Source organism: Drosophila hydei, unplaced genomic scaffold (assembly GCF_003285905.1).
Source record: "Drosophila hydei strain 15085-1641.00,03,60 unplaced genomic scaffold, DhydRS2 tig00000271-arrow-arrow-pilon, whole genome shotgun sequence".
NCBI lineage: Eukaryota > Metazoa > Arthropoda > Insecta > Diptera > Drosophilidae > Drosophila > Drosophila hydei.
This window is the reverse complement of record NW_022045701.1, coordinates 1,162,077-1,187,288: the sequence shown is the minus strand read 5'-3', so window position 1 is coordinate 1,187,288 and position 25,212 is coordinate 1,162,077. Positions and strand designations below refer to the sequence as shown.

General features: G+C 36.7%; 1 protein-coding gene across 1 annotated transcript in view; it reads left to right on the top strand.

Annotated features, from left to right (window-relative positions):
- LOC111599652 (ran-binding protein 16-like) overlaps positions 1–24,229 on the top strand; it is a 29,560-nt gene extending 5,331 nt beyond the window's left edge. The window contains exons 4-17 of the mRNA XM_030223723.1: positions 17,170–17,285; positions 17,344–17,559; positions 17,618–17,764; positions 17,821–18,500; positions 18,554–18,846; positions 18,908–19,061; positions 19,122–19,527; positions 19,588–19,726; positions 19,827–19,904; positions 19,961–20,022; positions 21,699–21,838; positions 22,258–22,377; positions 23,110–23,180; positions 24,034–24,229. Coding sequence (XP_030079583.1) covers positions 17,170–17,285; positions 17,344–17,559; positions 17,618–17,764; positions 17,821–18,500; positions 18,554–18,846; positions 18,908–19,061; positions 19,122–19,527; positions 19,588–19,726; positions 19,827–19,904; positions 19,961–20,022; positions 21,699–21,838; positions 22,258–22,377; positions 23,110–23,180; positions 24,034–24,083 — 2,672 coding nt within the window. The 3' untranslated portion in view covers positions 24,084–24,229. The remainder of the gene's footprint in view (positions 1–17,169; positions 17,286–17,343; positions 17,560–17,617; positions 17,765–17,820; positions 18,501–18,553; positions 18,847–18,907; positions 19,062–19,121; positions 19,528–19,587; positions 19,727–19,826; positions 19,905–19,960; positions 20,023–21,698; positions 21,839–22,257; positions 22,378–23,109; positions 23,181–24,033) is intronic.
- The last annotated feature ends 983 nt before the right edge of the window (positions 24,230–25,212 follow it).

Sequence of the window (25,212 nt, the reverse complement as noted above, 5' to 3'; positions counted from 1 at the left end):
CGGACTTAGAGACGAAATATGAGAAATTTGCTCTTGAGATGGAAAAGCTGGAATGCAATGTCACAAGAAATCACAAGAAATACTCACAAGAAATCGAAGCATAAGAGTGGGTGACTTGCAAAATACAAAAGAAGATGCTCCAGAGCTACCGAAAGTGAATCTTCCGCACTTTAATTTAAGTCCCAACTTTCTTCGAACTATTCTCCGAGCTGATTCACAACAGGAAAGATATCAGCGACAGGAAGCTGAGCTACCTAAAATCATGCCTCAAAGGAGAAGCCAAAATGGTCATAGGCCATTTATTAATTGGCTCGTCTAGCTACAATTCAGCGTGAGAACTTATATTCAAGCGCTACGAAAATAAGCGCAAAATATTTGCTAACGGCGTTAACAATTTAGTAGACATGGAACTGCTGAAGAACAATGATGAATGCAGAATCCGCAAATTCTTAGACACATCACCAAATTGCATTTTCATTATCAAAGAAAAAGGTAAATTTGGTAATAAAACTGTTGTTCAATTCGCTCAAATTCTGTTGTGACGATTCTCTACAGAAGTCCTACAACTTTACGAGCAACATGTAAAGAAGGCTAGAGAAATTCAGTCGTCGGATAATGAGCTGGAGTTTATTGAGCAACTATATAACTCAATAGACTCGGTGGAAAAGAGTGTCGTCCATACGTCGATGGAAGCAAAGCCAACAAGCTATAATATATACTGTTTTTGCCAATTGACTGGACATGAGATAACCAGGTGTCAGAGATTTAGAGCTGAACCTGTTAAAAAGCGCAAGGAGTTTGTGTATAAAAACAAGCTGTGCTATAGATGTCTGGACACCCATAGCATCGAAAATTGCAAAAAGAATTCGACTTGCAATCAATGTACAAAAGCACACAACACTTTCCTTCACGAGGATACAAATAAAAAAGTGACCGTCAGAAGCAATTGTCTAAAAGTAAATAAGTGGAAAGATAAGTTGCTGGCAACTGCGCTCATCCAGATTAAAAATAAGTCTGGAAAATACGAGCATCTAAGGTCTCTTATAGATGGAGGCTCGCAAGAAACCTTAATATCTGAAGAAGCCGCACAACATTTAAAACTGCGCCGAACCAAACGGAGAGTGGAAGTTCGAGGAATTTAGCAAAATGTGGAAATTCTTAAAAATAGTGTTTGGTTAAAAATCAAACCCAGGTTTAAAAGCAAATTCGTCACCATAACTTGTTATGCCAAAACTTTAGAGAGCTCTATCGACCAATAAAATTGACATGGATGTCAATAAGGATAGGAATGGCTGCAAGCTAGCGTTGTTATTGGCGTTGATTTACGTCCCCTAATAATGACGTGCAAAGTGAAGAAAATCAGCAAAACACTGGGACATAACACTAAACGTGGATGATCAACCAACACGGTAATCAGCGCATTAACAACGATGTGCCTGGACGTCCCAGAGAACTCGGGGAAGCATCGAAAAATTGGGATGCTATAGAGACGGAGACCCAGGCAACGGATTAAAAGGAGAAAACTGACGCAGCAACTGCTAGCTGACAGATTTGGCCCTCCGCGCAATGTTCAGGCATGAACCTACAGCGTATTCAGGAATCCTCAGCATGCCGTCTACGCACTCAACCACTTGGAGGGAGTGCAATAGGAATAGATCAACTTACATGCTTAGATTCTAAAATTAGACGTACGAGCGCTGACCCTTACACAGTCAGCACTTGATAAGCTAGATTTAAGAAATGAAATACACTTGAGTCAGAGTATAAGAACTCTAGCTCAGACGAATAAAGATCAAGTGTATTCACATTGATCCTTCAAGCCGGAGAATACAATACTAAAAATAACATCACAGGCAACTGTATTCACAATAGTTTAACAATATTTTTATTGAAGCCCTGAAACTTTTCAATGTGGCGGATGCTAATTCTATTAAATTATGAATACGTTAGCTGATTAAAAATGTTAGAATTAGTTTTACTATTATAAAAAGAAGCAGTTGAAGTGGTGTGCATGAATATGTTGTGTTCATTATAATTGCTCTCTCGCTGCTTGCGATCTACATCTACATTAAGAACTCGAATGCCTCACGCCATCAAGCGAAAGTCGGCACGCCGACTCAGCGGATTCCCAGCGATAAAGCACTTCGCAAAGCAGAGAACTGAACCACAACATGCCTCGTCAGCATTGTTTATATAGCTATACTTAGCTGCTATGGTGTTATTTGTTATCTAAACTTCTCGCCATTCTAATGACCTTAATGATGATCTTAACTTCTAACCAGATAAAAATGTAAACCTATTTTATGTAGCCCTTGTGGATCACTCTACCCTTAACTACGACAGACGTCTAGCACTAATACCTAAACGGACCCTGCGTGGACAATCTCAATTCGTTTTTCGTGGGTGACCGAATGTATGGTTTTATTGTATTCTACCGTTGCTCTCAGGATTAGTTCGACTGCGTCTTCAATTTTTATACCCTGATCCCATTAAAAATGGGAAATCAGGGTATAATGGTTTTGTGCAAATGTATGTAACAGGCAGAAGGAGGCGTGGCAGACCCCATAAAGTATATATATTCTTGATCAGGACGACAAGCCGAGTCGATTGAGCCCTGTCCGTCTGTCTGTCTGTCCGTCTGTCCGTCTGTCCGTCTGTCCGTCTGTCCGTCTGTCCGTCTGTCCGTATGTGTGAACGCGTGGATCTCAGCATCTATAAGAGCTAGAGACTTGAAATTTTTTTTGTAGGTCCGTGTATAGCACGCGCAGGTCAAGTTTGTTTCAAATATTCGATAACTATTCGCATTTAATTGTTATCGAATAAAAACATTATTGAAATGCAGTAAATAAATTATATCTCGAACGTCTTAAGAGCTAGAGCCTCCAAATTTTGTATTTAGTGTTATGTATATTTTATGCAATTTTGATTTTTGTTGGATTTTGGATACCGGCTCCAAATTCCCCCAAATTCTTAGAATTTAAGTTTAGTTGGAACTAGGGCCATTATGTGAAGGCGTTTGCATCTCAACCAAGCCAATAGGATATGTAGATCATATGCTGAAAATTTCATTAAAATCCATTAAGTAAAACAGAAGTTATTAAACAAAACGTTTGGCCAATTTGCAAAAGCACATGTCAGCAGCGCCACGCGCACGCATTTTTCCTATGCGTGTGCACACATACATTCAAATGCGTGTATACTTTTCTATTCCAAGAATTGAAATTGCGATTGAATTGTGCTGAATTATTAGCTGCTACTTATGTTCAAATTTGCAACAGCTCGCGTAAGAAGGGCAGTGGCTGCGTTGGTAGAGGCACCTCTCGGATGCAGCTTGGTCCGGGTTCGAGACCAGAGGAGATGAAATGTTTTTTATTGTTTTATATTATTTATTTATTTTTTTTTTTTAGTTATGAAGTGGCGGTGTTGGTAGAGTTTGTGCACGTTGCGCAAATAATCCGGGTTCGAATCCTGGTCTCGCAATGTCGATTTTTATTTGTTTTCTTTTTTTTTTAATACTCGATACAAACTACGGAAAATATTACAAAACTCAAAGGACTGGGATCAGGGTATCTCCTAGTCGGGCACCCCGACTAGAGCTTTCTTACTTGTTTTATCTATCTTTGGACACCTATGGTGTTATTTGTTAAATTACATTCTGATTTCAGTTTGCACTGTACCAGAAAGTTTTTATATGACATGTTCTGATTGTATTTGTATTTGAGTAGACATAATTGACTTTAATAATTCAAGCAGTGACACGGAATGAACTTACAATATTTGTGATTGGATGAAATGCGTCGGATATTTCTTGTTATTTTATGATTCAAAATATAATATGATAAACAGTCACCAACTTCTGCCTTTTAGAGATTTATGGTTTGCAATCTAATTCATTTCTAAGTGGTGCATGATTATGGAACAAAATATGTTTGATTTTCTTTATTTCGCCAGCTAATTCTGCCGGTTTAATTAATAATGGATTTTTTTACAGTGATTACTGTCAATGACACGACTTCGAATTGACTTTTTTCTGCATCATTAATTCAGTTTTTATCTTAAGCAAGAAATATATCATACATGGTAAAAGGAATACTATTTAACTTAATTGATGTGGTTAACCTATTTTCGAAAGTCTACACCTACATGATCTATTTTCTTTTTACCAAGGGTTTTGTTGCATTAATAGCTCCTGTCTGGTTACCAACGTAATATCTTAAATTTCTTTGGATAAATTCCAATTTAAGATATTACTGATGTGTTCAGATATATGGAAGATGCTTCCTGGAAAGACGAATGCCGTTATGCATCATTTGGCTGTTGGTTATACTGCCTTCATAAACCATTAAGTGTTATTATTAAATGTTAATCCCTTCGATTTCCAATTTATTGCTCAGATTTCGAAACGTATTACAATCTGCATCATAAACAAAGAATTGTATTGGTTTATGTGGCAATTGAGGGCTTATCTGTACTTTTAAGTGTGTAGGTCAAAGAGAGTTCGCTTGCGATCGTTCTAGCTGTGGACAATTGATCATCTAATGCGTTAACATTTTGACCGGAAAGAGCGTCTGATACGTGGTTTTCTTTTCCCGGCTTATAAAACCACTTTAGCTTTATGCTCATCTATAAACACTCTTTAGCGTTTAATATCTGCGTTTGGGTTTCTCTCAGAAACGGCAAAGGTGAGCGGCTGATAATCTGTGTAGATGTTTATGTCTTTTACCCCATAAAGGTAGTGAAAAAGTTTTCCTAGTACCCATATTATTGCGAGCAATTCTCTCTCGTTTGTGGTGTAGTTGACCTTTCCATCTTTGAAGATCTTAGAAACCATGGTTATTGGCCGGTCATTTTGTGTAAGGACCGCGCCGGTACCGTATGAGAATGCGTCCGTCGTTAGATCGAACGGATTCTTGAAGTCAGGATTAACGAGTGTGACGTTTTCTGATGCTAAAATGCCTTTAAGTTTATCAATGGCATACCGTTGTGTCTCGTTTAGGTCCACCGCTACCTTCTTGGCTAACCGACACGTTTTTTCTTTTAAGGAAGTCGGAGAGACGCTTTGCAATTGCTGCGAAATTTTTATGAAACACATATAGTAACATGCTAGCCCTAAAGATGAACGCAGCTCGTAAAGGCCTTTTGGTGCAGGATATTTTCGAATGAAACCAAGATCCTCCACACTTGTTTTGAAATATGGAGAATTTTCTAATCCCGCTCTTACATTGGCTACTAGAAGCTTTTCCAGAACCACATCCACATGTCTGACATGACCTTCTTCATACTTTTAGAAAACAATTACGTCATCGACAGAAACGATCCAATCTGATCGCGCAATACGTCAACGATAGCTCGTTAGGAGATGCTTTTCAGCGTTGCCGAACGGCAACCGGCAAAACTCATATTTTCCTCCATTGACGGAAAACTATTTCTTAGGACGGTGCGTTCTGCAAGGTTAATTTAATTGGCCTTACTGTTGCATCTGTTGGTAACTGGTGGGTTGTCTTAATTTAGATGATGACGGGGCGACAGTGATTATCACAACTGGTGTGTGTACACATCACAAACGTGGCCTTGTGGATCCGGCTCGAAGGACCAAATAATGTGAATACATATAACTGTGGTGGTGTTCAGTTATGTAATAATCTTTATTCGTCTGAGCAAGAGTTCTTATACCCTGGCTCATGCGTATTTCATCTCTTAGCCTAAGTACATTATGTAATGAGTGGAGCTCCAAGCAGGAGACACACTATGCTCTCCGCTATGTAGCTTCATATATATAGCTTGTATATACTTATATGCATATGGCATAAACATTAGGCAAGCGGCATAGACCTTAGGCAAAGTGCGTACGCGGCATCTCCCGCGCTGCTGTGGTCTGACCATAAGTGGCTGATCATATTACATTTGTTTATCTATGCGCTCGCCCTATGTTTATGCGTAGGGACAAATGTCACTATATGCGTATTTAGTATACACTATCATATGTTAGGCATATGACGCATCTATATGTAGAATACTCTACATTGCTTCGGGTATTATGAATACGTTATTTAATATACTACAGTATGTTCATGCCTGAACATTCTGCGGGGGGCCAGAAAATGCGACAGCTAGCAATTGCTGCCTTTGGTTTCTCTTCTTAATCCGTGGCCTGCGTCTCCGTCTGTATAGCAACCTAATTTTTCGATGCTTCCCAGAGCTCTCTGGGACGTCCAGGCACATCGTTGTTGATGCACTGATTACCTTGTTGGTTGATAATCCAGATATATTGCCAGAAACAATCCATCCAAGTTCGGTCTTTTGTCCCAGAGTTTTGTTGATTTTCTTTACTTTTCCCAACATTATTAAGGGAAGTAAATCAACGCCAATGACAACGTCAATTCGACTGGGCTCGTTCCTTATTGGTCCTTATTGACATCCATGTCAATTTTCTTGGTCGGTAGAGCTCTCTGAAGTTTTGGCATAACAAGTGCCTGCGTTGTGGTGATGAATTTGCTTTTAAACCGGGGTTTGATTGTTAAGCAAACACTATTCTTAAGAATTTCTACATTTTGCGAAATTCCTTGAACTTCCACGTTCCGTTTAGTTCGGCGCAGTTTTAACTGTTGTGCAGCTTCATCAGATATTAGGGTTTTTTGCGAGCCTCCATCTATAAGGGCCTTTAGCTGCTCGTATTTTCCAGACTTATTTTTAATCGGGATGAGCGCTGTCGCCAGCAACGTATCTTGCCCTTTATTTTCATTTAGACAGTTGCTGCTGACGGTCTCTTTATTATTTGCATCTTCGTGAAGCAAATAGTTGTGCGCTTTAGTGCATTCCAATTCATTTTGCAATCTTTAACGCTGTGGCTGCCTAGACATTTGTAGCAAAGCGAGTTTTTGAATACAAACTCCTTGCGTTTTTTAACCGGCTCAGCTCTAAATTCCTGACACCTAGTTATTTCATGTCCAATCAATTGGCAAAAACGGCATCTCTCGTGGCTCGTTGTCTTTGCTTCCCTTGACGTATGGGCGGCGCTTTTTTGCACTGAGTCTATTGAGTTATACAATTGCTCAATAAATTCTAGTACATCGTCCAAGGACTGAATTTCTCTGGCCTTTTTTACGTGTTGCTCGTAAAGTTGTAGGACTTCCGTAGAGAATCGTCGCAACAGAATTTGAGCGATTAGAGCGTCAGCTTCATTACCAAATTGACCCTTTTCTTTGATAATGAAAATGCATTCTGTTGCTGTGTCCAAGAACTTGCGGATACTGCCTTCATCATTGGTCTTCAGCAGTTCCATGTCCACTAGCTGGTTGACGGCGTTAGCAAATATTTTGCGCGTATTTTCGTAGCGCTTGCATATTAGTTCCCAAGCCGAGTTGTAGTTAGCAGACGAGCCAATTAATAAATGGCCTACGACCATTTTGGCTTCTCCCTTAAGGCAAGACTTCAGGTAATTCAGCTTCCTTGTATCGCTGATATCTCTCCTGTTGTGAATCACCTCAGAGAATAACTCGAAGAACGTCGGCCACTCTTTGGGACTTGCATTGAAGTGAGGAAGATCCACTTTCGGTAGCTCTGGAACGTCTTCTTGTGTATTTTGCAAGCCAGCTAGTCTTCTGTTTAGTTTTTTTGTGAGTATGCTGACATTGCATTCCAGCTCATCGATGGCAAAGGCAAATTTTTCGTATTTTGCCTCTAAATCCGTGAGCGTTGACTGGACTTTGGTCCACAGGAAAATCAACTTGTCTTTATAGTCAAGGATTTCTTCCTGGCTGCTAAGCTCTAGATTGGCATACACTTCTTGCATGTGTTGCCTTACTTTTAGAGCTTGTTTGTCCACAAGGTCAACCAGCACATCCATATAAATATAAATATTATTTCCTTCTGCCTGTGTTGTGCCTTAGATGTCTTTGGTTGTATGGATGCTGTTTCGTCGGTGTCTATGGCGTGGTCGGCAACTTCGACTTTCATCAGAGACTCCTCGTAGTTCCTGATGTTTTCCATTGTGCCATCATATATTTTTTCCTTAAAATATTGATGGTCGATGACACCGATTTTGACCAGTATTAGGTGATTGGCAGTAAACTCTGCTGCCAATCTATCAATTGCTGGTAACGCATCCTTGTTCGTGATGCTCTGCCGGATCTTGTCATAGATCTCTGATTGCTTTTTAAGCAACTCCAGAGTTTTTGCTGACAGCATTTTGATTGTGTTTTTTTTTGTTTTGTGAAAATTTGAACTTAATTTACCCTTTGGCTTGACCCGTTGGAGGTGTTTTTGTTTTGATCGCCTGGTTGATCGTGCTGTGCCTCTACTCACAGCTTGAATTGGTAAGCCAAAAAGGTATTTAAACAATTTTTCACTTCACTTTCACACTTTGTCACAAACGTAGCCTTGTAGATTTTACTCGAAGGACCAAATAATATGACTACAATTCACAAACGTAGCCTTGTGGATCCGGCTCGAAGGACCAAATATTGTGTGTACACATCACAAACGTAGCCTTGTGGATCCAGCTCGATGGTCCAAAAAATGTGAATACAAATAACTGTGGTGGTGTTCAGTTGTGTAATAATCTTTATTCGTCTGAGCAAGAGTTCTTATACCCTGGCTCATGCGTATTTCATCTCTTAGCCTAAGTACATTATGTAATGAGTGGAGCTCCAAGCGGGAGACATACTATGCTCTCCGCTATGTAGCTTCATATATATGGCTTGTATATACTTATATGCATATGGCATAAACATTAGGCAAGCGGCATAGACCTTAGGCAAAGTGCGTACGCGGCATCTCCCGCGCTGCTGTGGTCTGACCATAAGTGGCTGATCATATTACATATGTAGGGACAAATGTCACTATATGCGTATTTAGTATATACTATCATATGTTAGGCATATGACGCATCTATATGTAGAATACTCTACATTGCTTCGGGTATTATGAATACGTTATTTAATATACTACAGTATGTTCATGCCTGAACAACTGGGTCTTGACGGGATTTAACTCTCTGTTCCTTCTTAAAGTTAATGTACTTTCATTTATTTCCAGCTCTATTTCTACGATAGTCTTGTCTCTGAGATTGTTGTAGCTGATTACTCTTATTATCTTTTTTCTCCAGGCTCTTGGCGAAATTCGCCGCGAAACCATACTTGTCATGATTAGCTTCAATCTATTGTGCCAGCGCAAGAGCGGGCGAAAAACTACTGATTTGAGCTGAAAATAGGATATCGGTTAAACTTTTGCTAAGTCTTTCATCTCAGGACTTAGCAAAAGTTTAACCGATATCCTATTTTCAGCTCAAATCACGAAGTGCATCCGACCTGTATTTTTCATTCATATGATTGGCGATAGGATAATGACCCCTAATCTTATTTAGGATACCACAGACTGATAGTAGCAGAAGCTCCATTAAACTTCGGGACAGACTTTACTGCATCAAGCGATACACCAAAACTCCTATCAGGTACTATTGAAACATTCTTATACACTTTTATGTTTGGCTGGGTTACTGTCACCTTGCTCATGCAATTTGTCAATTGGTGTAATCTTTGCTGAAAACCTGCTTTCTGGGCTTTTAAGGCAGCGTTGCATTGAAGATTGCACTGTACTACTCAGCGTTTATGTTGTCTTGCTTTGCGAAATCGGAGTTAATGTCGATGTCTGCAATTAATTTTTTCAAAGAGTCTAGTGAGTCCGTATCGTCACTACTCTTTTAACTCTGCACCACTGTGAGAACAATTAAAACGAATTAATGCGTAATAACCTGCCTGTCACAATCAAAATCGAGTAAAGAAAACGAATTTCCTCGTTATATATGTGCACAGAAGAGAAATAACCAAATAAATATAATTATCTGTTGGTTCGAAACGGCGTAGGTTCGTTTGTCTGTTGGGCTCCAATTAAGACTGAACAATTTGTATCTCGCTTGAAGTTGGCCGCACCTGACTTTGTCGCTCTGCCAAACTTGCCCAGCTGCAGTTAAGCATTAATAAAATGCACATATATTAGCAAAATGATTATGCTTGGAGCTGCTTGCCACTTATATTTGCAAATTAGCCAACCATTTTATTACAAAAACTTATGTTTTACTAAATAAAATAAATAACATTTAAAGCAAGTCGTCTACATATTTGATTGTAGTAATTGTAAGCTTAGTCAAAAATGCAAACTCCTTCATAGGCCCTGTTTCCAACTGAACTTTAATTTAAAGAATTTAGGGAACTTTGGAGACAGTATCCAAAATATAATAAAAACCAAAAATTGTACAAAATATACAGAAAACTAATTGCAAGCCGGCTGAAATATAACTGAACAAGTGCACTTCAATTATGTTTTTAATCGGTAACAATAACCGGGAATAGTTATCGAATGTGTAAATCAAATTTGATATGCGCGTGCTATACGCGGACCTATAAATAATTTTAAGTCTCTAGCTCTTATAAAGGCATTTGCAAATCAGGTTCACCACACTCTTCTTATTCTTCTTCGATCACAAATGTCTTGAAGAAGATTCTTGAAGTAGTAATTTTTTGAAACATTTACATCTTCACTTATATACATTGTTTCGGTAAAAAACTCGTACAACACCGCTCAATCAATTTGATTGACATATAAGTGGAGTAAATCCAGCTTTAGATTTTCTGGTAGAGATTCCACTTCTGACGATCAGCATTCTACTTTTCCTTATAGGCATTTAATCTAGACTTTCTATCCTCACAACTCACCCATGGCACTTTGCTCATATTTTATGCACCCTTTAAAGTATATGTTGAACAATATTGGGTGCAAATTTGTCCCCCGATCAATAAGTTTATCGACTCGACTTGCCGGTATCTTGAAATTGTGTGTTTCTGGTCGAGCCCTCGTCTTGATGAAATTTTCCACATTGTTTTCTCGAATATTTTGCTACTGTTAATATTCGTGGTTTATAAGATCAAATTTGAATGCTTTTTAATTTAGGGTGTTTTCTTGGAAGTAAAGCAACTCCAAAATGTTTAATATTAATAGTGTTCTGACCTAATATTTGTTGTTTTCTGTTTTCCTTTAGCGTTTGCACCTGAAAAAGAGATAGCAAGGCAGTGGATCAACAATAACAGAATGTGAATACAAATAACTGTGGTGGTGTTCAGTTCTGTAATAATCTTTATTCGTCTGAGCAAGAGTTCTTATACCCTGGCTCATGCGTATTTCGTCTCTTAACCTAAGTACATTATGTAATGAGTGGAGCTCCAAGCGGGAGACATACTATGCTCTCCGCTATGTAGCTTCATATATATTGCTTGTATATACTTATATGCATATGGCATAAACATTATGCAAGTGGCATAGACCTTAGGCAAAGTGCGTACGCGGCATCTCCCACGCTGCTGGTCAGACCACACTTAAGTGGCTGATCATATTCCCATTGTTTATCTTAGCGCTCGCTCTATGTTTATGCGTAGGGACAAATGTCACTATATGCGTATTTAGTATACACTATCATATGTTAGGCATATGACGCATTTATATGTAGAATACTCTACATTGCTTCGGGTATTATTGATATGTTATTAAATATACTACAGTATGCTCATGCCTGAACATTCTGCAGGGGGCCAAATGTGACAGCTAGCAATTGCTGCCTCTGGTTTTTCCTTTTAATCCGTTGCCTGCGTCTCCGTCTGTATAGCAACCCGATTTTTCGATGCTTCCCAGAGTTCTCTGGGACGTCCAGGCACATCGTTGTTGATGCGCTGATTACCTTGTTGGTTGATAATCCAGATATATTGCCAGAAACAATCCATCCAAGTTCGGTCTTTTGTCCCAGAGTTTTGTTGATTTTCTTTACTTTTCCCAACATTATTAAGGGAAGTAAATCAACGCCAATGACAACGTCAATTCGACTGGGCTCGTTCCTTATTGATCCTTATTGACATCCATGTCAATTTTCTTGGTCGGTAGAGCTCTCTGAAGTTTTGGCATAACAAGTGCCTGCGTTGTGGTGATGAATTTGCTTTTAAACCGGGGTTTGATTGTTAAGCCAACACTATTCTTAAGAATTTCTACATTTTGCGAAATTCCTTGAACTTCCACGTTCCGTTTAGTTCGGCGCAGTTTTAACTGTTGTGCAGCTTCTTCAGATATTAGGGTTTTTTGCGAGCCTCCATCTATAAGGGCCCTTAGCTGCTCGTATTTTCCAGACTTAGTTTTAATCTGGATGAGAGCTGTCGCCAGCAACGTATCTTGCCCTTTATTTTCATTTAGACAGTTGCTGCTGACGGTCTCTTTATTATTTGCATCTTCGTGAAGCAAATAGTTGTGCGCTTTAGTGCATTCCAATTCTTTTTGCAATCTTTAACGCTGTGGCTGCCTAGACATTTGTAGCAAAGCGAGTTTTTGAACACAAACTCCTTGCGTTATTTAACCGGCTCAGCTCTAAATTTCTGACACCTGGTTATTTCATGTCCAGTCAATTGGCAAAAACGGCATCTATCGTGGCTCGTTGTCTTTGCTTCCCTTGACTTATGGGTGCCGCTTTTTGCACTGAGTCTATTGAGTTATACAGTTGCTCAATAAACTCTAGTACATCGTCCAAAGACTGAATTTCTCTGGCCTTCTTTACGTGTTTATCGTAGAGTTGTGGGACTTCCGTAGAGAATCATCGCAACAGAATTTGAGCAAATAGAACGTCAGCTTCATTACCAAATTGACCCTTTTCTTTGATAATGAAAATGCATTCTGTTGCTGTGTCCAAGAACTTGCGGATACTGCCTTCATCATTGTTCTTCAGCAGTTCCATGTCCACTAGCTGGTTGACGGCGTTAGCAAATATTTTGCGCTTATTTTCGTAGCTCTTGCATATTAGTTCCCAAGCTGAGTTGTAGTTAGCAGACGAGCACATTAATAAATGGCCTACGACCATTTTGGCTTCTCCCTCAAGGCATGACTTCAGGTGTCGCTGATATCTCTCCTGTTGTGAATCAAGGATGAATAAGGATTCTTTCCTGGCTGCTGATCTAAAGATTGGCATACACTTCTTGCATGTGTTGCCTTACTTTTAAAGCTCGTCTGTCCACAAGGTCTACCATCACATCCATTGGGCTCAAGCTCCTTTGGGTAAATATTATTTCCTGCTGCCTGTGCTGTGTCTTGGATGTTTCTGGTGGGATGGATGCTGTTTGGTCGGTGTCTATGGCGTGGTTGGCAACTTCGACTTTCATCAGAGATTCTTCGTAGTTCTTGATGTTTTCCATTTTGCCACCCTATATTTTCTCCTTAAAATATTGAGAATCAACGATACCGATTTTGATCAGCGTTAGGTGATTGGTAGTGAACTTTTCTGCCAATTTAGCAATGACTGATAACGCATCCTTGTTCGTGATGCTCTGCCAGATCTTGTCATAGATCTCTGATTGCTTTATTAGCAACTCAAGAGTTTTCGCCGACAGCATTTTGGTTGTGTTTTTTCGTGTGAAAATTTGATCTTAATTTACCCTTTGGCTTGAATCGTTGGAGGTGTTTTTGTTTTGATCGCCTGGTTGATCATGCTGTGCCTCTACTCACAGCTTGAATTGGCAAGCCAAAAAGGTATTTTATATTGTTATGTATTGTTATTACGTCTATTTTCCTTTCTCGATCATCGCAGTGATCTTCCTACCTATTCGTTGTACGGCTTTACGGGCCACACTACTATCGGGCAGAAAAGCTTGGCAAACACTTCTTGAATGTATTTCCTTACTTACACATCCATTGAGCTAAAGCTTCTTTAAGAAGATATTATTTTCTGCTGTCTATGTTGTGTCTTGGATGTGTTTGGTTGGACTTCGACTTTCGCCAGTCACTCTTCATAGCTTCTAATGTTTTCCATCATATATTTTCTCCTTAAAATATTAATGGCCGACGACACCGATTTGGATCAGCTGTAGGTGATTGGCAGTAAATTCTGCTGCCAATTTATTAACGACTGATAACGCATCCTTGTTCCTGATGCTCTACCGGATCTTGTCATAAATATGTGGTTGCTTTTTGAGCAACTCAAGAGCTTTTGTTCTTGATTTTATCTTTGGCTTCACCCGTTGGAGGTGTTTTTGTTTTGATCGCCTGGTTGATCGTGTTATGCCTCTACACACAGCTAGAATTGGTAAGCCAAAGAAAATTATTTTAACAATTTATCAATTCACTTTTACACTTATCACAAAACGTAGCTTTGTAGGCTGAATCGAAGGACCAATGTGAATACTTGATTATGATGTTATTTAGTTTTGTATTATCCGGCTTGAAGGACGAATGTGAATACACTTGACTGTGGTGGCGTTCAGTTATGTAATGATCTTTACTCGTCTGAGCTAGATTTCTTATACCCTGAGTCATGTGTATTTCATCCCTTAAATCTAGCTTATCTATTGCTAAGTTTATAATGCTCAGCGTTGTTCTAATTTCGACAATTCGACAAATGTATTATCTATTTACATTGCACTACCTGCTAGTCGTTGAATGCATAGACCGCATACAGTCCCGTTTATTTTAAATATACATGCCTGAATGGTAAATATTTAATAAAACTTGCAACACAGGGATTACGTTTTCGGGTACCGAAATATCGGCTCAAGAAGCAGTTTATTAAAGTTTGGACATATATCCGAAAGCAGTAACGCAGAAATATATCATAATGTTTCGTTAGCAGAACATCAGCTTAGGATACTTAAGTCTAGGCATCAGTCGTAAAAGTTATTATTATTAATGATTCAACCGACATATTTTTATTGGGTCTTAGAGACCATTACTTTGACCGCCCTGACGCACTAGAAGAAATTTCACATTTTTCACATGTCATCATTATCATATCATCAATCATCATACAGAATTAGTTATCACTGAAATTATTTGTAGCAATCCTTGGCAACATAATTGTTAAGATGATAGTGGGCTACAAAATGCTTTTGATAAGGTAGTTCAACAAGAGAATGAAGAGACTATAGAAAATCTAATCGTAGACTATCTATGTAGCGTATTGCGATTGCCAGTAACTTATCCCAAATGAAATATCTTAAGTATTAAAAAGTAAGGAAAATGCTGGCTCAGAAATAAATAATGTGTGGATATTAAATCTTTCAGCTTTACCTTCGCCTGGCAAATATTGCAAGTCCTATTTGCTGATTTCCCATTTTCAATGGGATCAGGGTATAAAAACGTATTTTAACCATATATTGCAAAATGCCACAAACCAGACAGTATGGTCTTATGAATTTGTTGGAAGTGGTGAAGGTGTTGAAGAAAGCTATCTTATTTTTATATCCTGATTCCATTTAAACTGGGAAATCAGGGTATAATGGTTATACCAATGTCTATGTATATTTTCTACAACTTTGTTTGATTTTGGATACCGGCTCCAAATTTTCCAAAATTCCTTAAATTTCAGTTGGAAATAGGACCAATATGTGATGAAGTTTACATTTCTACTAAACCAATAAAGTATATAAAATTTCAGTACAATTCATTAAGTAGAACTGAAAATATTAAATAGAACATGTGGCCAATTTGCAAAAGCACATGTCAAGCGTACGCATTTTTCCTATTCTTTTCTATTCAAAGAATCGAAATTGCTATTGAATTGGGCTTGAAGTATAAGGTGTTACTTACAAAAACAAGCAGCAAAGTGTCGGTGGTGGTGGAAACGGCGCTTGGTGTCGACAAGTCCTGGGTTTGATGCCAAGCGGCGAACGGAGGTTTTTCATTATTATTTTTTATTTTTAAAATTATGAAGTGGCGGTGTTGGTAGAGTTGATGCGCGTTACGTGGGCACTGTTGGTTTATTATTGGTTATTTTTTTTAATGCTCGATACATGCAATGAAATATATTTAAAAGCGCAGATAGGTCTGGGTTTAGGGTATGTCCTAGTTGGGCATTCCAACTAGAGCTTTCTTACTTTTTTCTATTTATCAACCAATATCATTAATGTACAATAAAACGTCTGGAAGTCATCCAACTTTTACTATTTTACTCTGTCTCGCAAATCTAAAGCTGCATTTGCTTACGCTTCAAAAAATCAAACGAGTAAATTGTAAACACAATTCAACAGATTGGATAATCTTAAAATAATTATTAATTAAATTTCAATGATTAGTATTTACTATTAGTAGTATTTCTGTAAGTTTTTCGGAGATTGACGATTTCAGGTGATCACTGAACTTTCCATACAATTCTAATGAGCCCTACAGTTAAATGTATGCTTCAATGCAATGAGACTTTTGTAAATATTTTAAACTGAAAACAATTTTGCGACGGCGAGAGGACGAGATATAATGCGTTTATTATATTTAGCACCAATGCGTCGACTGTTAACTTCTAATTGCTAATTATTTTGATGTTTTGAAGTACTGCACACAGAATATAAGCAAAGTAGTCCACATATATCTTCGATTGTAGCGTGTTTTCATAGCATAACATAGCATGTGGTAGAGAAACAACAGATTCGAGGCTATTTATTATAGGCGAAATTGTACCTAACTATAACTGAACTAAGGCTCAAAAATGCTAGGTCAAAAAATTAAATTACAATTGCGGACTGTAAAAATACTACCTACTATCAGATTATTATACTGACAGCATTCACTCAAAACCATTCGATGGACATTCTTTGTATTATAACAAATTCTGCATTATTTAGGTTTTTCAGCAATACTCATAATTTGTGTTAGAGCAGGTTCAATACATCTAAAAGCATTTAAGTAATCTGAATGAGAAAAGCTTAGGATGGTTGTCTGCTTTTTAAATGGTTTCCATAATAATTGGGCGTTTTCAAATTTATACAGTGAGGATATTACCGCTAGGATATAATACATCATTTATAGTTATTTAAATGGTATTACCTCAAGTGTTCAGGATAGAGTCTAATTGTGTAAATAATTTAAAATATAAGTAAATAAGTATTTAGTTATAGTTATTGTTTATAATGTTATTAATATTAAGGAATATTTTGTATATATAAATAAATTCAATAAAACTTAATTTTATTTCTTTTGGCTCAGGGTTATCTAGTCGACCACCCCTTACTTCCTACTTGTTTATTTTCTGGTATTACTTTGCAAAAGAAAATGAGTTCCGGGAAGTAATGACTTCATAGCCAACGCTTATCCACATAAAAATAATATAGTTTCCCAATTAAAACGTTAGACAATATTAATTTATTTTGCATCTGTCTGTACTGCGCTTATATAGGTTAATAACGCAAGCCTTGCGTCTTACGAGGAACTGCCTTAGCTTTGACTTTATTGGTAGCTCCACCGACGAGTCAGCAGATGATATGAATAATGTCCAGGTAAGTTACTTTTTTAAATTTTATAATTCAAATTTGATTAATGTCCCTTAACTCACAGATACCAACAGCTTGGCGCCCTGCATTTTTAGACACAAATACATTAACATTATTTTTTGATTTATATCAAATTTTGCCGAATGGCTTAGCCAGTTACTCATTGTCGTGCCTAGTACAAATGACATCTGTACGTCGATCTCTATTTAGTAACTCAGAAAGAACGAAATTTCTCACGAACTTGGTAGAAGGAGTCAGAAATATACTCACAAACTTGCATGTAGGTCCGTGACATCTATATATTTTAATATCACCGCCAAAAATGTATTCACTTTCAGGGTCTAAGCGATCCAGATAATTATCATGAATTTTGTCGATTGCTAGCACGTTTGAAATCTAATTATCAATTGGGGGAACTCATAGCCGTTCCTTGTTATCCGGAAGCGATAGAATTGATAGCGAAATTTACCGTACAATCTTTACATGTGAGTATATATTGGGTTATAAGTTTAAAAAAAATGGACATTGTTCACGTTCGCAGATGTGTCTCTTTGCCCCAAATAGTGTTCACTATTTACTTACGTTATGGCAGCGTATGGTCGCATCAGTACCATACGTCAAATCGCCAGATCCGCATTTACTTGGCACGTACACACCTGAAGTTATTAAGGCCTACATTGAGTCCCGTCTAGATGCTGTAGCGCTGATTGTACGTGATAATATGGAGGATCCATTGGACGATCTTTGTATGGTGCAACAGCAGCTTGAGCAATTATCGGTAATTGAGCGCTGCGAATATAATAAGACTTGCAACCTTCTTCTGCAGCATTTCGACCAAAAGGCAAGAGAATACGAAAATCTTTTACAGACGCTTAACTCAAGCCCAATTGATATTACTATTCATGAGCTACAACTGACATGGTTGGTTTATATAATTGGTTCGGCTATTGTGGGAAGACTTTCTGTGACCACCAGTGATGAACACGATACTATGGATGCGGAGCTTGTTATTCGTGTACTGCAGCTAATGCGCTTAACTGATTCACGTCTACCTCAAACTGGTTGTGAAAAGCTAGAATTGGCCATTTTAAGCTTTTTAGACCAGGTTCGTAAAATGCATAGCAGTGACCAGGCTCAGAAGGCAACTGTTTATAAGCGTCTGAATGAAGTATTTGGACTAAATGATGAGCAAATGTTGCTTAGTTTTATCAATCGTAAAATGTATGTATTTTCTGTTAATTTGGTTTTAAATAGCTAACCCTTACTTTTTACAGTATAACTAACCTAAAATTTTGGGGTCGCTCTGAGCAAATAATTACAAAAACTTTAGTGTTACTATCCGATCTCTCTGTGCATTTTAATTCAGTGCGAAAATTGGCCCGCCTAGAAGAAGTACAGTTTATGTTAACTCATCACACAAGCGAACATTTTCCCTTTCTTGGTACGAGCTCTTCTCTGAACGAAATGCGGTGCCGTACAATGTTTTACACTTCTTTAAGTCGGTTATTAATGTTTGATTTGGGAGAAGATGAAGAGCGTTTCTATAATTTTCTCACTCCCCTAACAAGTAAGTCGATTTCAATGAATTATTAATTACCAAGAATACATTACATTATCTATCTTCTTAGATCAGTTTGAATCCCTTGGAAATGTATTAATGGACACAAAATGCTTTCCTAATGATGAGGTCAAGAAAGCAATTATTGGACTTGCTCGAGACTTGCGTGGTCTAGCGTTGCCGCTTAATGCTCGCATTCAATATACAATGCTTTTTGAATGGCTGTGCGTGTATTATAATATTTATTTTATCTTTACTAGCTTATGACATTTTATTGCTTGTAGTTACTATACAGATTACATCCCTATATTGCTTCGTGCTGTAGAACTGTGGGCACATGAACCTGCCATCACCACGCCTGTGTTAAAGCTATTTGCAGAATTAGTGCATTGTCGCACCCAGCGTCTAGCTGGAAATGTGTCTAGTCCCATGGGAATTTTACTTTTTCGTGAAGCTTCAAAACTTATTTGCATATATGGCAATCGTATTTTACATCTAGAAGTGACAACTGATCAACTTTACCCAATGAAATTAAAAGGAATATCAATATGTTTTCTTATCTTAAAAAATGCGCTTGGAGGGAACTATGTGAACTGCGGTGTGTTCAAATTATACGGTGATGACACATTACATAATGTGCTTGATATTATTGCCCAACTTATTCTTTCAATACGTCAAAGTGATTTATTGGTAAGAATTATCAACGTCAATATCAATAAATGAAAATAATGTATACTCGAAAATCATTAGGAATATCCAAAATTGGCCTCGGCATATTACAATTTATTGAACTGTCTATCTCAAGATCATGTAACATACCTTGCCGCTTTAGAGCCACGAGCATTTGTGTATATATTGGAAAGTTTAAACAAAGGCCTTGCCGCACTAGGTACGTATAATTTTACTCAACAAATATATACATTTACAATTAATACAATTACAATTACAATTAATAATTATCATTATCATTAATTTTTTTAAACTTACAGATTCGGCAATTTACATAAGCTGTTGCACAATTTTAGACAGTATTGTTTCGTACATATTTAAGCAGCTGCAATTAAAAAGTAAATTTAAATATATAAATATATAAATGATTTTTCAAACGTAATTATTATTGCAGTTTCAACATTCCCAAATAAGAAGCTTAGAAGTTTATCACGGGAAAATTCTCAATTTCTTAAGGTGCGTATTTTCTTTATTACTTAATAAAGTTTTGTTTTTGTTACTAATAAACATTAGATAACAAAATAAATATAACAATTATATCAACAGCGTTAATGAAAGAGAAATTGTACTTTCAAATCGTTAAATGAAGGGCTTATAGATGTTTTATAACAAAATCATTAACTATTGTTATGATACGTACTGTCTAGCCATACATACCTACTGAGTTTTATCAAGTCTGTATTTTTCAATATTTAGGTTTACAAATAAGATGTACTATTTAAGAGCTAATAAAAATATAACAAATTTGAAAGCCTATGCCCTGTATTAGGCCATTGCCGCGCACTGCCAAATTTGCGGCGGGACCCAAAACCTACAAAAAAACCAAATCTATAGTGTAATATCTGAAGTTTGATAACGATTTTTATCATTAAATAATATTTAGCGATTGTCGATTATCGACTTACATTACATTACATTACTCTTTTCCAAGCATCTTTCCTGTTGCACATTTCCTCTACTAGTCTCTATTTTTCTTTCACAGACAATTTTTGCCAGGTTGGTCCTTTTTTCTTTTCACTTGTCGTAGTTAAAGAAATTGTGCTCTGCATTGTCCATTCCATTTACGTTGTAAAAATAAAACTGGATTCTGAAATTTTCCCAAATTTATGTGGGTACTTTCTCTCTACTTACATTCTCAAATGCTAACGCTTCAGTTATGAAATTTTCACAGCGTCGTGCTCTGCACTTTATGAATAGTCGTTCCGATATTTGCGGTTCGTTTTTGGCATTGAACCGTTACATGCTCTTTCGATCACTTTTAAACTAATTTCTTCGGTGGTTTGTGTACTGTAAATTTGAAGTTTTCTAATTTGATTATATCCCACGGTTCTGTCTGGTACGTAACTTAAGTTGATCGACGAGCATAACCTTGATTGCATCTAACTTGATTGGGAACGCATTTAGACTAATGATGTTACCGCTGTTTCCGGGCTCTTTCTAACTGACAGCTGCTTTTGCTTATTCGCTTCTCCAGACCTGCTTGAATTGTCAAAGAACTTCCTGAAGTTCGTTTAGGTCGGATACACCACTTTTATTAATTATTTTTTCTGATTCGTCACTGCAGCTCTTATGCATTGGCACGCAATACTAAAAGGTTCTCGACCCTAAAGCGCTATCTTAGCTTAAATGTACCATCCCTCATAGCAATACTCACGGTTGTCTGTGTGTGGCATGAAAATCATGCGAGGGCTGGCGTTGGTCCTTATCGGAGTAAGACTCTCGCAACCCGCTGCTTTTTTCTAATTATTTACGACAAACAAGCAAATGTTGAACAGCTTCTGTGTGGGTATTGTATAAGGGGCCCCATTGTTTCAAAATTCATGAATGTACTGAGGATAATCTCAGTTTTTCATCTTTATTAAATATTAGTTTTTATATTCCCCAATTAACTAGTATGTAATTTTTTGGTAATATATTACTTTTTTAAAGCTGTATATGCCAATGTGATGTAGTATGATTCGTATATGTCGTTGTCGACTAATGTCGGCTAGAGCATATTCTCACTTGTTTACCCATATATAATTTTGAATTATTAAGTTATTGTGTTTTGGAAAGCTAAAGCTTAAGTCTAGCAAACACTATTTTATTATATTGCAATTCATACATTTGTATATTTTATTCAATACTTTCAGGTAGTTGAGCTAAATTCCGAGTTGCTACAGAACATGATGTCCTCATTGTTAAACAATGTATTAGCTGAAGATTGTCGAAATCAATGGTCCATGTCTCGTCCATTATTGGTACTTATATTACTCTACGAAGACTATTATCGGTAAGGAAAACTTAGTCTTTTTCTTGTGGTTGACGTATGCAAACGTATTTTCTGCACCGTCTGTCAAGTTATTACTATGACCAGTGCGTTGGATAGCGTTATTGCTCACTGACAAAAAAAAGCCTCTTTCTTTGGCTACCTCCAACCTTGGAACCAGGAGTTATCCTGCATTATTAACCCTAATGGCCCTTCAATGTGCTCGAGCTGATCCATATTATTCATGTTCCTGCATCCAAGTCTCAAAATTTCCGCCACAAAACCTATTTGACTACAGGACTCTTTTCCAAGCATCTTTGCTATTGCACATTTGCTCTACTATACACTGTACTATAAACACTTTTATTAATTCCGCAAAACAACTAATTTCATAAAAATGTGTTATTTGATAATAATAGAGTTTAACAATGATTTTGTTTTAGATCATTGAAAGAAAGCATTATACGTGGACAACCCGTTGAAAAGCAGCAGACAATGGCCCAGTGGTTTGAAGATTTGATGCTTGGTATTGGGCGCAATGTGTCTAGTAAAAATAAAGAAAAGTAAGAAGCGGAAGATAAATTTGTGTTTAGTAATATTTGATTATTTTTTTATTTTGAACACTATTAAAAAATCAGCTTACCACCTCTCCTCTGTCAATTGTTTTGTGCTAACATATTTTTTATTGGTTAAATTGGGTTTTTTAAACTTTTGTCAATTTTAAGCGGTAAAAAATTACTGAAAGTAATCAATTAACGCTTCACTCAAGTACAAAAATGGCAATAACTTTGCATATTTCTCTTCTAATTAAACAGTATCGAAAATTCAATAATTAAAAAGTATCGAAAATTCAATAAATTTGCGTTGCCTTAAGATTGCTGCGAAATAACCCATTAAGATAATTTAAATAATTGCCAGATCGAGCTATTCATTGCAAATGTTTCCGATTTTATTTTCGAATTTCTATGCAAATATACATATTCTTATGAGTATTTCAACGCGACAGGACGATTTATATTCTTATATTTGAATATTATTAAATTGAGTTAACTTAGTTTTTAGCTTGCGATTACAAAATAGTAGAGGGTAATGTGCGAATAATACGGTAGTGATACAAGGATGTTAGTCCAAGCAGTCTATAATCATAGGGGATATAAGTCCTAAACGTACGGCTTACTCAAAAAGGTCAAAATATATTTGATTCCCAAGCTGGAGCTTATAAGACTTAACGTGTCCATACATTAGTCGATTTCGAGGAAATACTTGAATATTAAGAATGTTTTTTTAATTCATAGGTTTACACAGAATTTATCGACATTTCGCAGAGATGTAGCTAACCTACCAAAATCGACAACGTATTCAACAGGTATGTATAGAAGATGAATTAAAGAAAATTCAGTTTACACTAGAAATAAACAGAAAATATATATTCCCCAACGGTTATGTGTAAGTAGGAACAACAACAAAATCGATTGTCCCATGGTTGTCATTATAAACACTTTGATCTCAAAGACCAAAAGTGTTAGGGACTATATCGGATTTTTAATTTTTAAGAATTTAGCCATATATACATATATATTTAATTTTTACACACATTCGAATACTACCATTTATTCTCAAAATTTTTGTTATTGGGCTTCACATGTATATATAATTAAGGGTGTAATTTATTTTTAAATAAAAAAATTTTAAGCACGATTTGGTTCTTGATTTGTCAGCTGATAAATTTAATTTTATCTTCCCTCGAATATTTAAAGCTAAAAAAATTATCATTGGATGTGCGTTCTTGGTACATTATTCTGAGTTAATATATATATATATATTTCATATTATTTATTAACTTGCTCAATTGATATAAACAAAAACCTTTAAAATCACAAAGTTTTTTTTTTCATACCATAAACGATTACCAAATTTGGTAATGTTTTTATTGATTGGAAGAATTTTTAAATTTAAAAGTTAAGATTTAAGAGAAAGGTTCAATTTTTCAGATGTCTCGCGGGTTATCAATTCTTCTGATATTATACAGTCGAATGTGTCAATATTACGTTCATATCTATCTAGAGCCATATTAAAATGCATTCATTCTGTTCCAATTTTCTTTAAAATCTCAGGTTAGCCGATATAACAATTTTCCTATCCAGAATATTGCTGAGCCATCGAATAAATAAATATGTTACGTAAATGTACTAATTTTTATTAAAATATATTCCTTTCAGAAAATTCGTACCAGGTCTATACTGAAACAAATTACTCAATATCGGTATAAAAAGCGGAACATATTTTCGCCTACTCGTTATACCTGTCAGCAAGCTGTCAAATCACAATTTATGTTCTTATATCTAACAAATAGCACGTAAGCAATAAAAAATATGTAATAATTTATATTTGTAAAAATAGGTATTGAAATAAACCCGCATGAAAAAAATTAATACATTTTTTTAATCTTTGAAAAATTAAAAATTACTTCGAAATCGAAATAGTAATAGCCCTAGATAAACAGTACGTAGAGGGAATATCTAAAACAAACTTTCCACAAAAAATTGTGAGGTAGACCCCACGACTATGCAGCTGCAGTTATGGGAAACTTTAGTACATTTTCGACTTCGTCCTTGGGCTGCTACAGCAGACATAGCTGAAATGTATGGTCAGCGAGTCCCAACGCAATTTTTAGCTTGTGTGGAGAGAAAACCTACTGATGCGTTACAAATTCCATGTTTAAACCCAGTAACGTATGAAACAACTGCCACACCTTTCTAAGCAGCTCGATACTTACAAAAGACGCATTGAGGAGTTGTGTTTGTTTAATCATGACTTAATTCATTACATGTTTGGCTTTCGTCTCTTTAACACATTTGTTGCCAATTGCGTAGCAACCATCTAGGAGTTGACAACCAATGTCTTCTGGCGTCATATCCCAATATGGACAATATACAATCTATTATAGGAATCAACAATCTTGTGTCCGAATTATCAAAAATTAACACTGTTTCTGTACCCACATCAGCATGGCAACCGTGTGTTGTGGTTGCTATGAGTAATAGGTAAGTTATTGGCACCATTAGCACACAATGCTCCTCCTCCTTGCTTTCCAAAAAGGGTCGATTCATCGCGCTTTATTCTCTCTCATTTTCGTTGAAACTCAATGGTTTCGATGGGAGCGGCCCAATTTCGGTTTCACTAGAGATTCGTCGCAAACCTTCTACTAAATTGTATTTTGCCATATATGTATCATTCACTTCGAATTCTGTGCACATAAAATTATTTATAGACTTGACTTATATTTCTAATGAGCTTTGGAATGCCAAGGGTGGTACAGTTAGATACTCCAGGGAGTCTTCGATAAATTTGCATCGGTTTTGTCGTTCATAGCACGATTATACGATCATTTAGGTTCA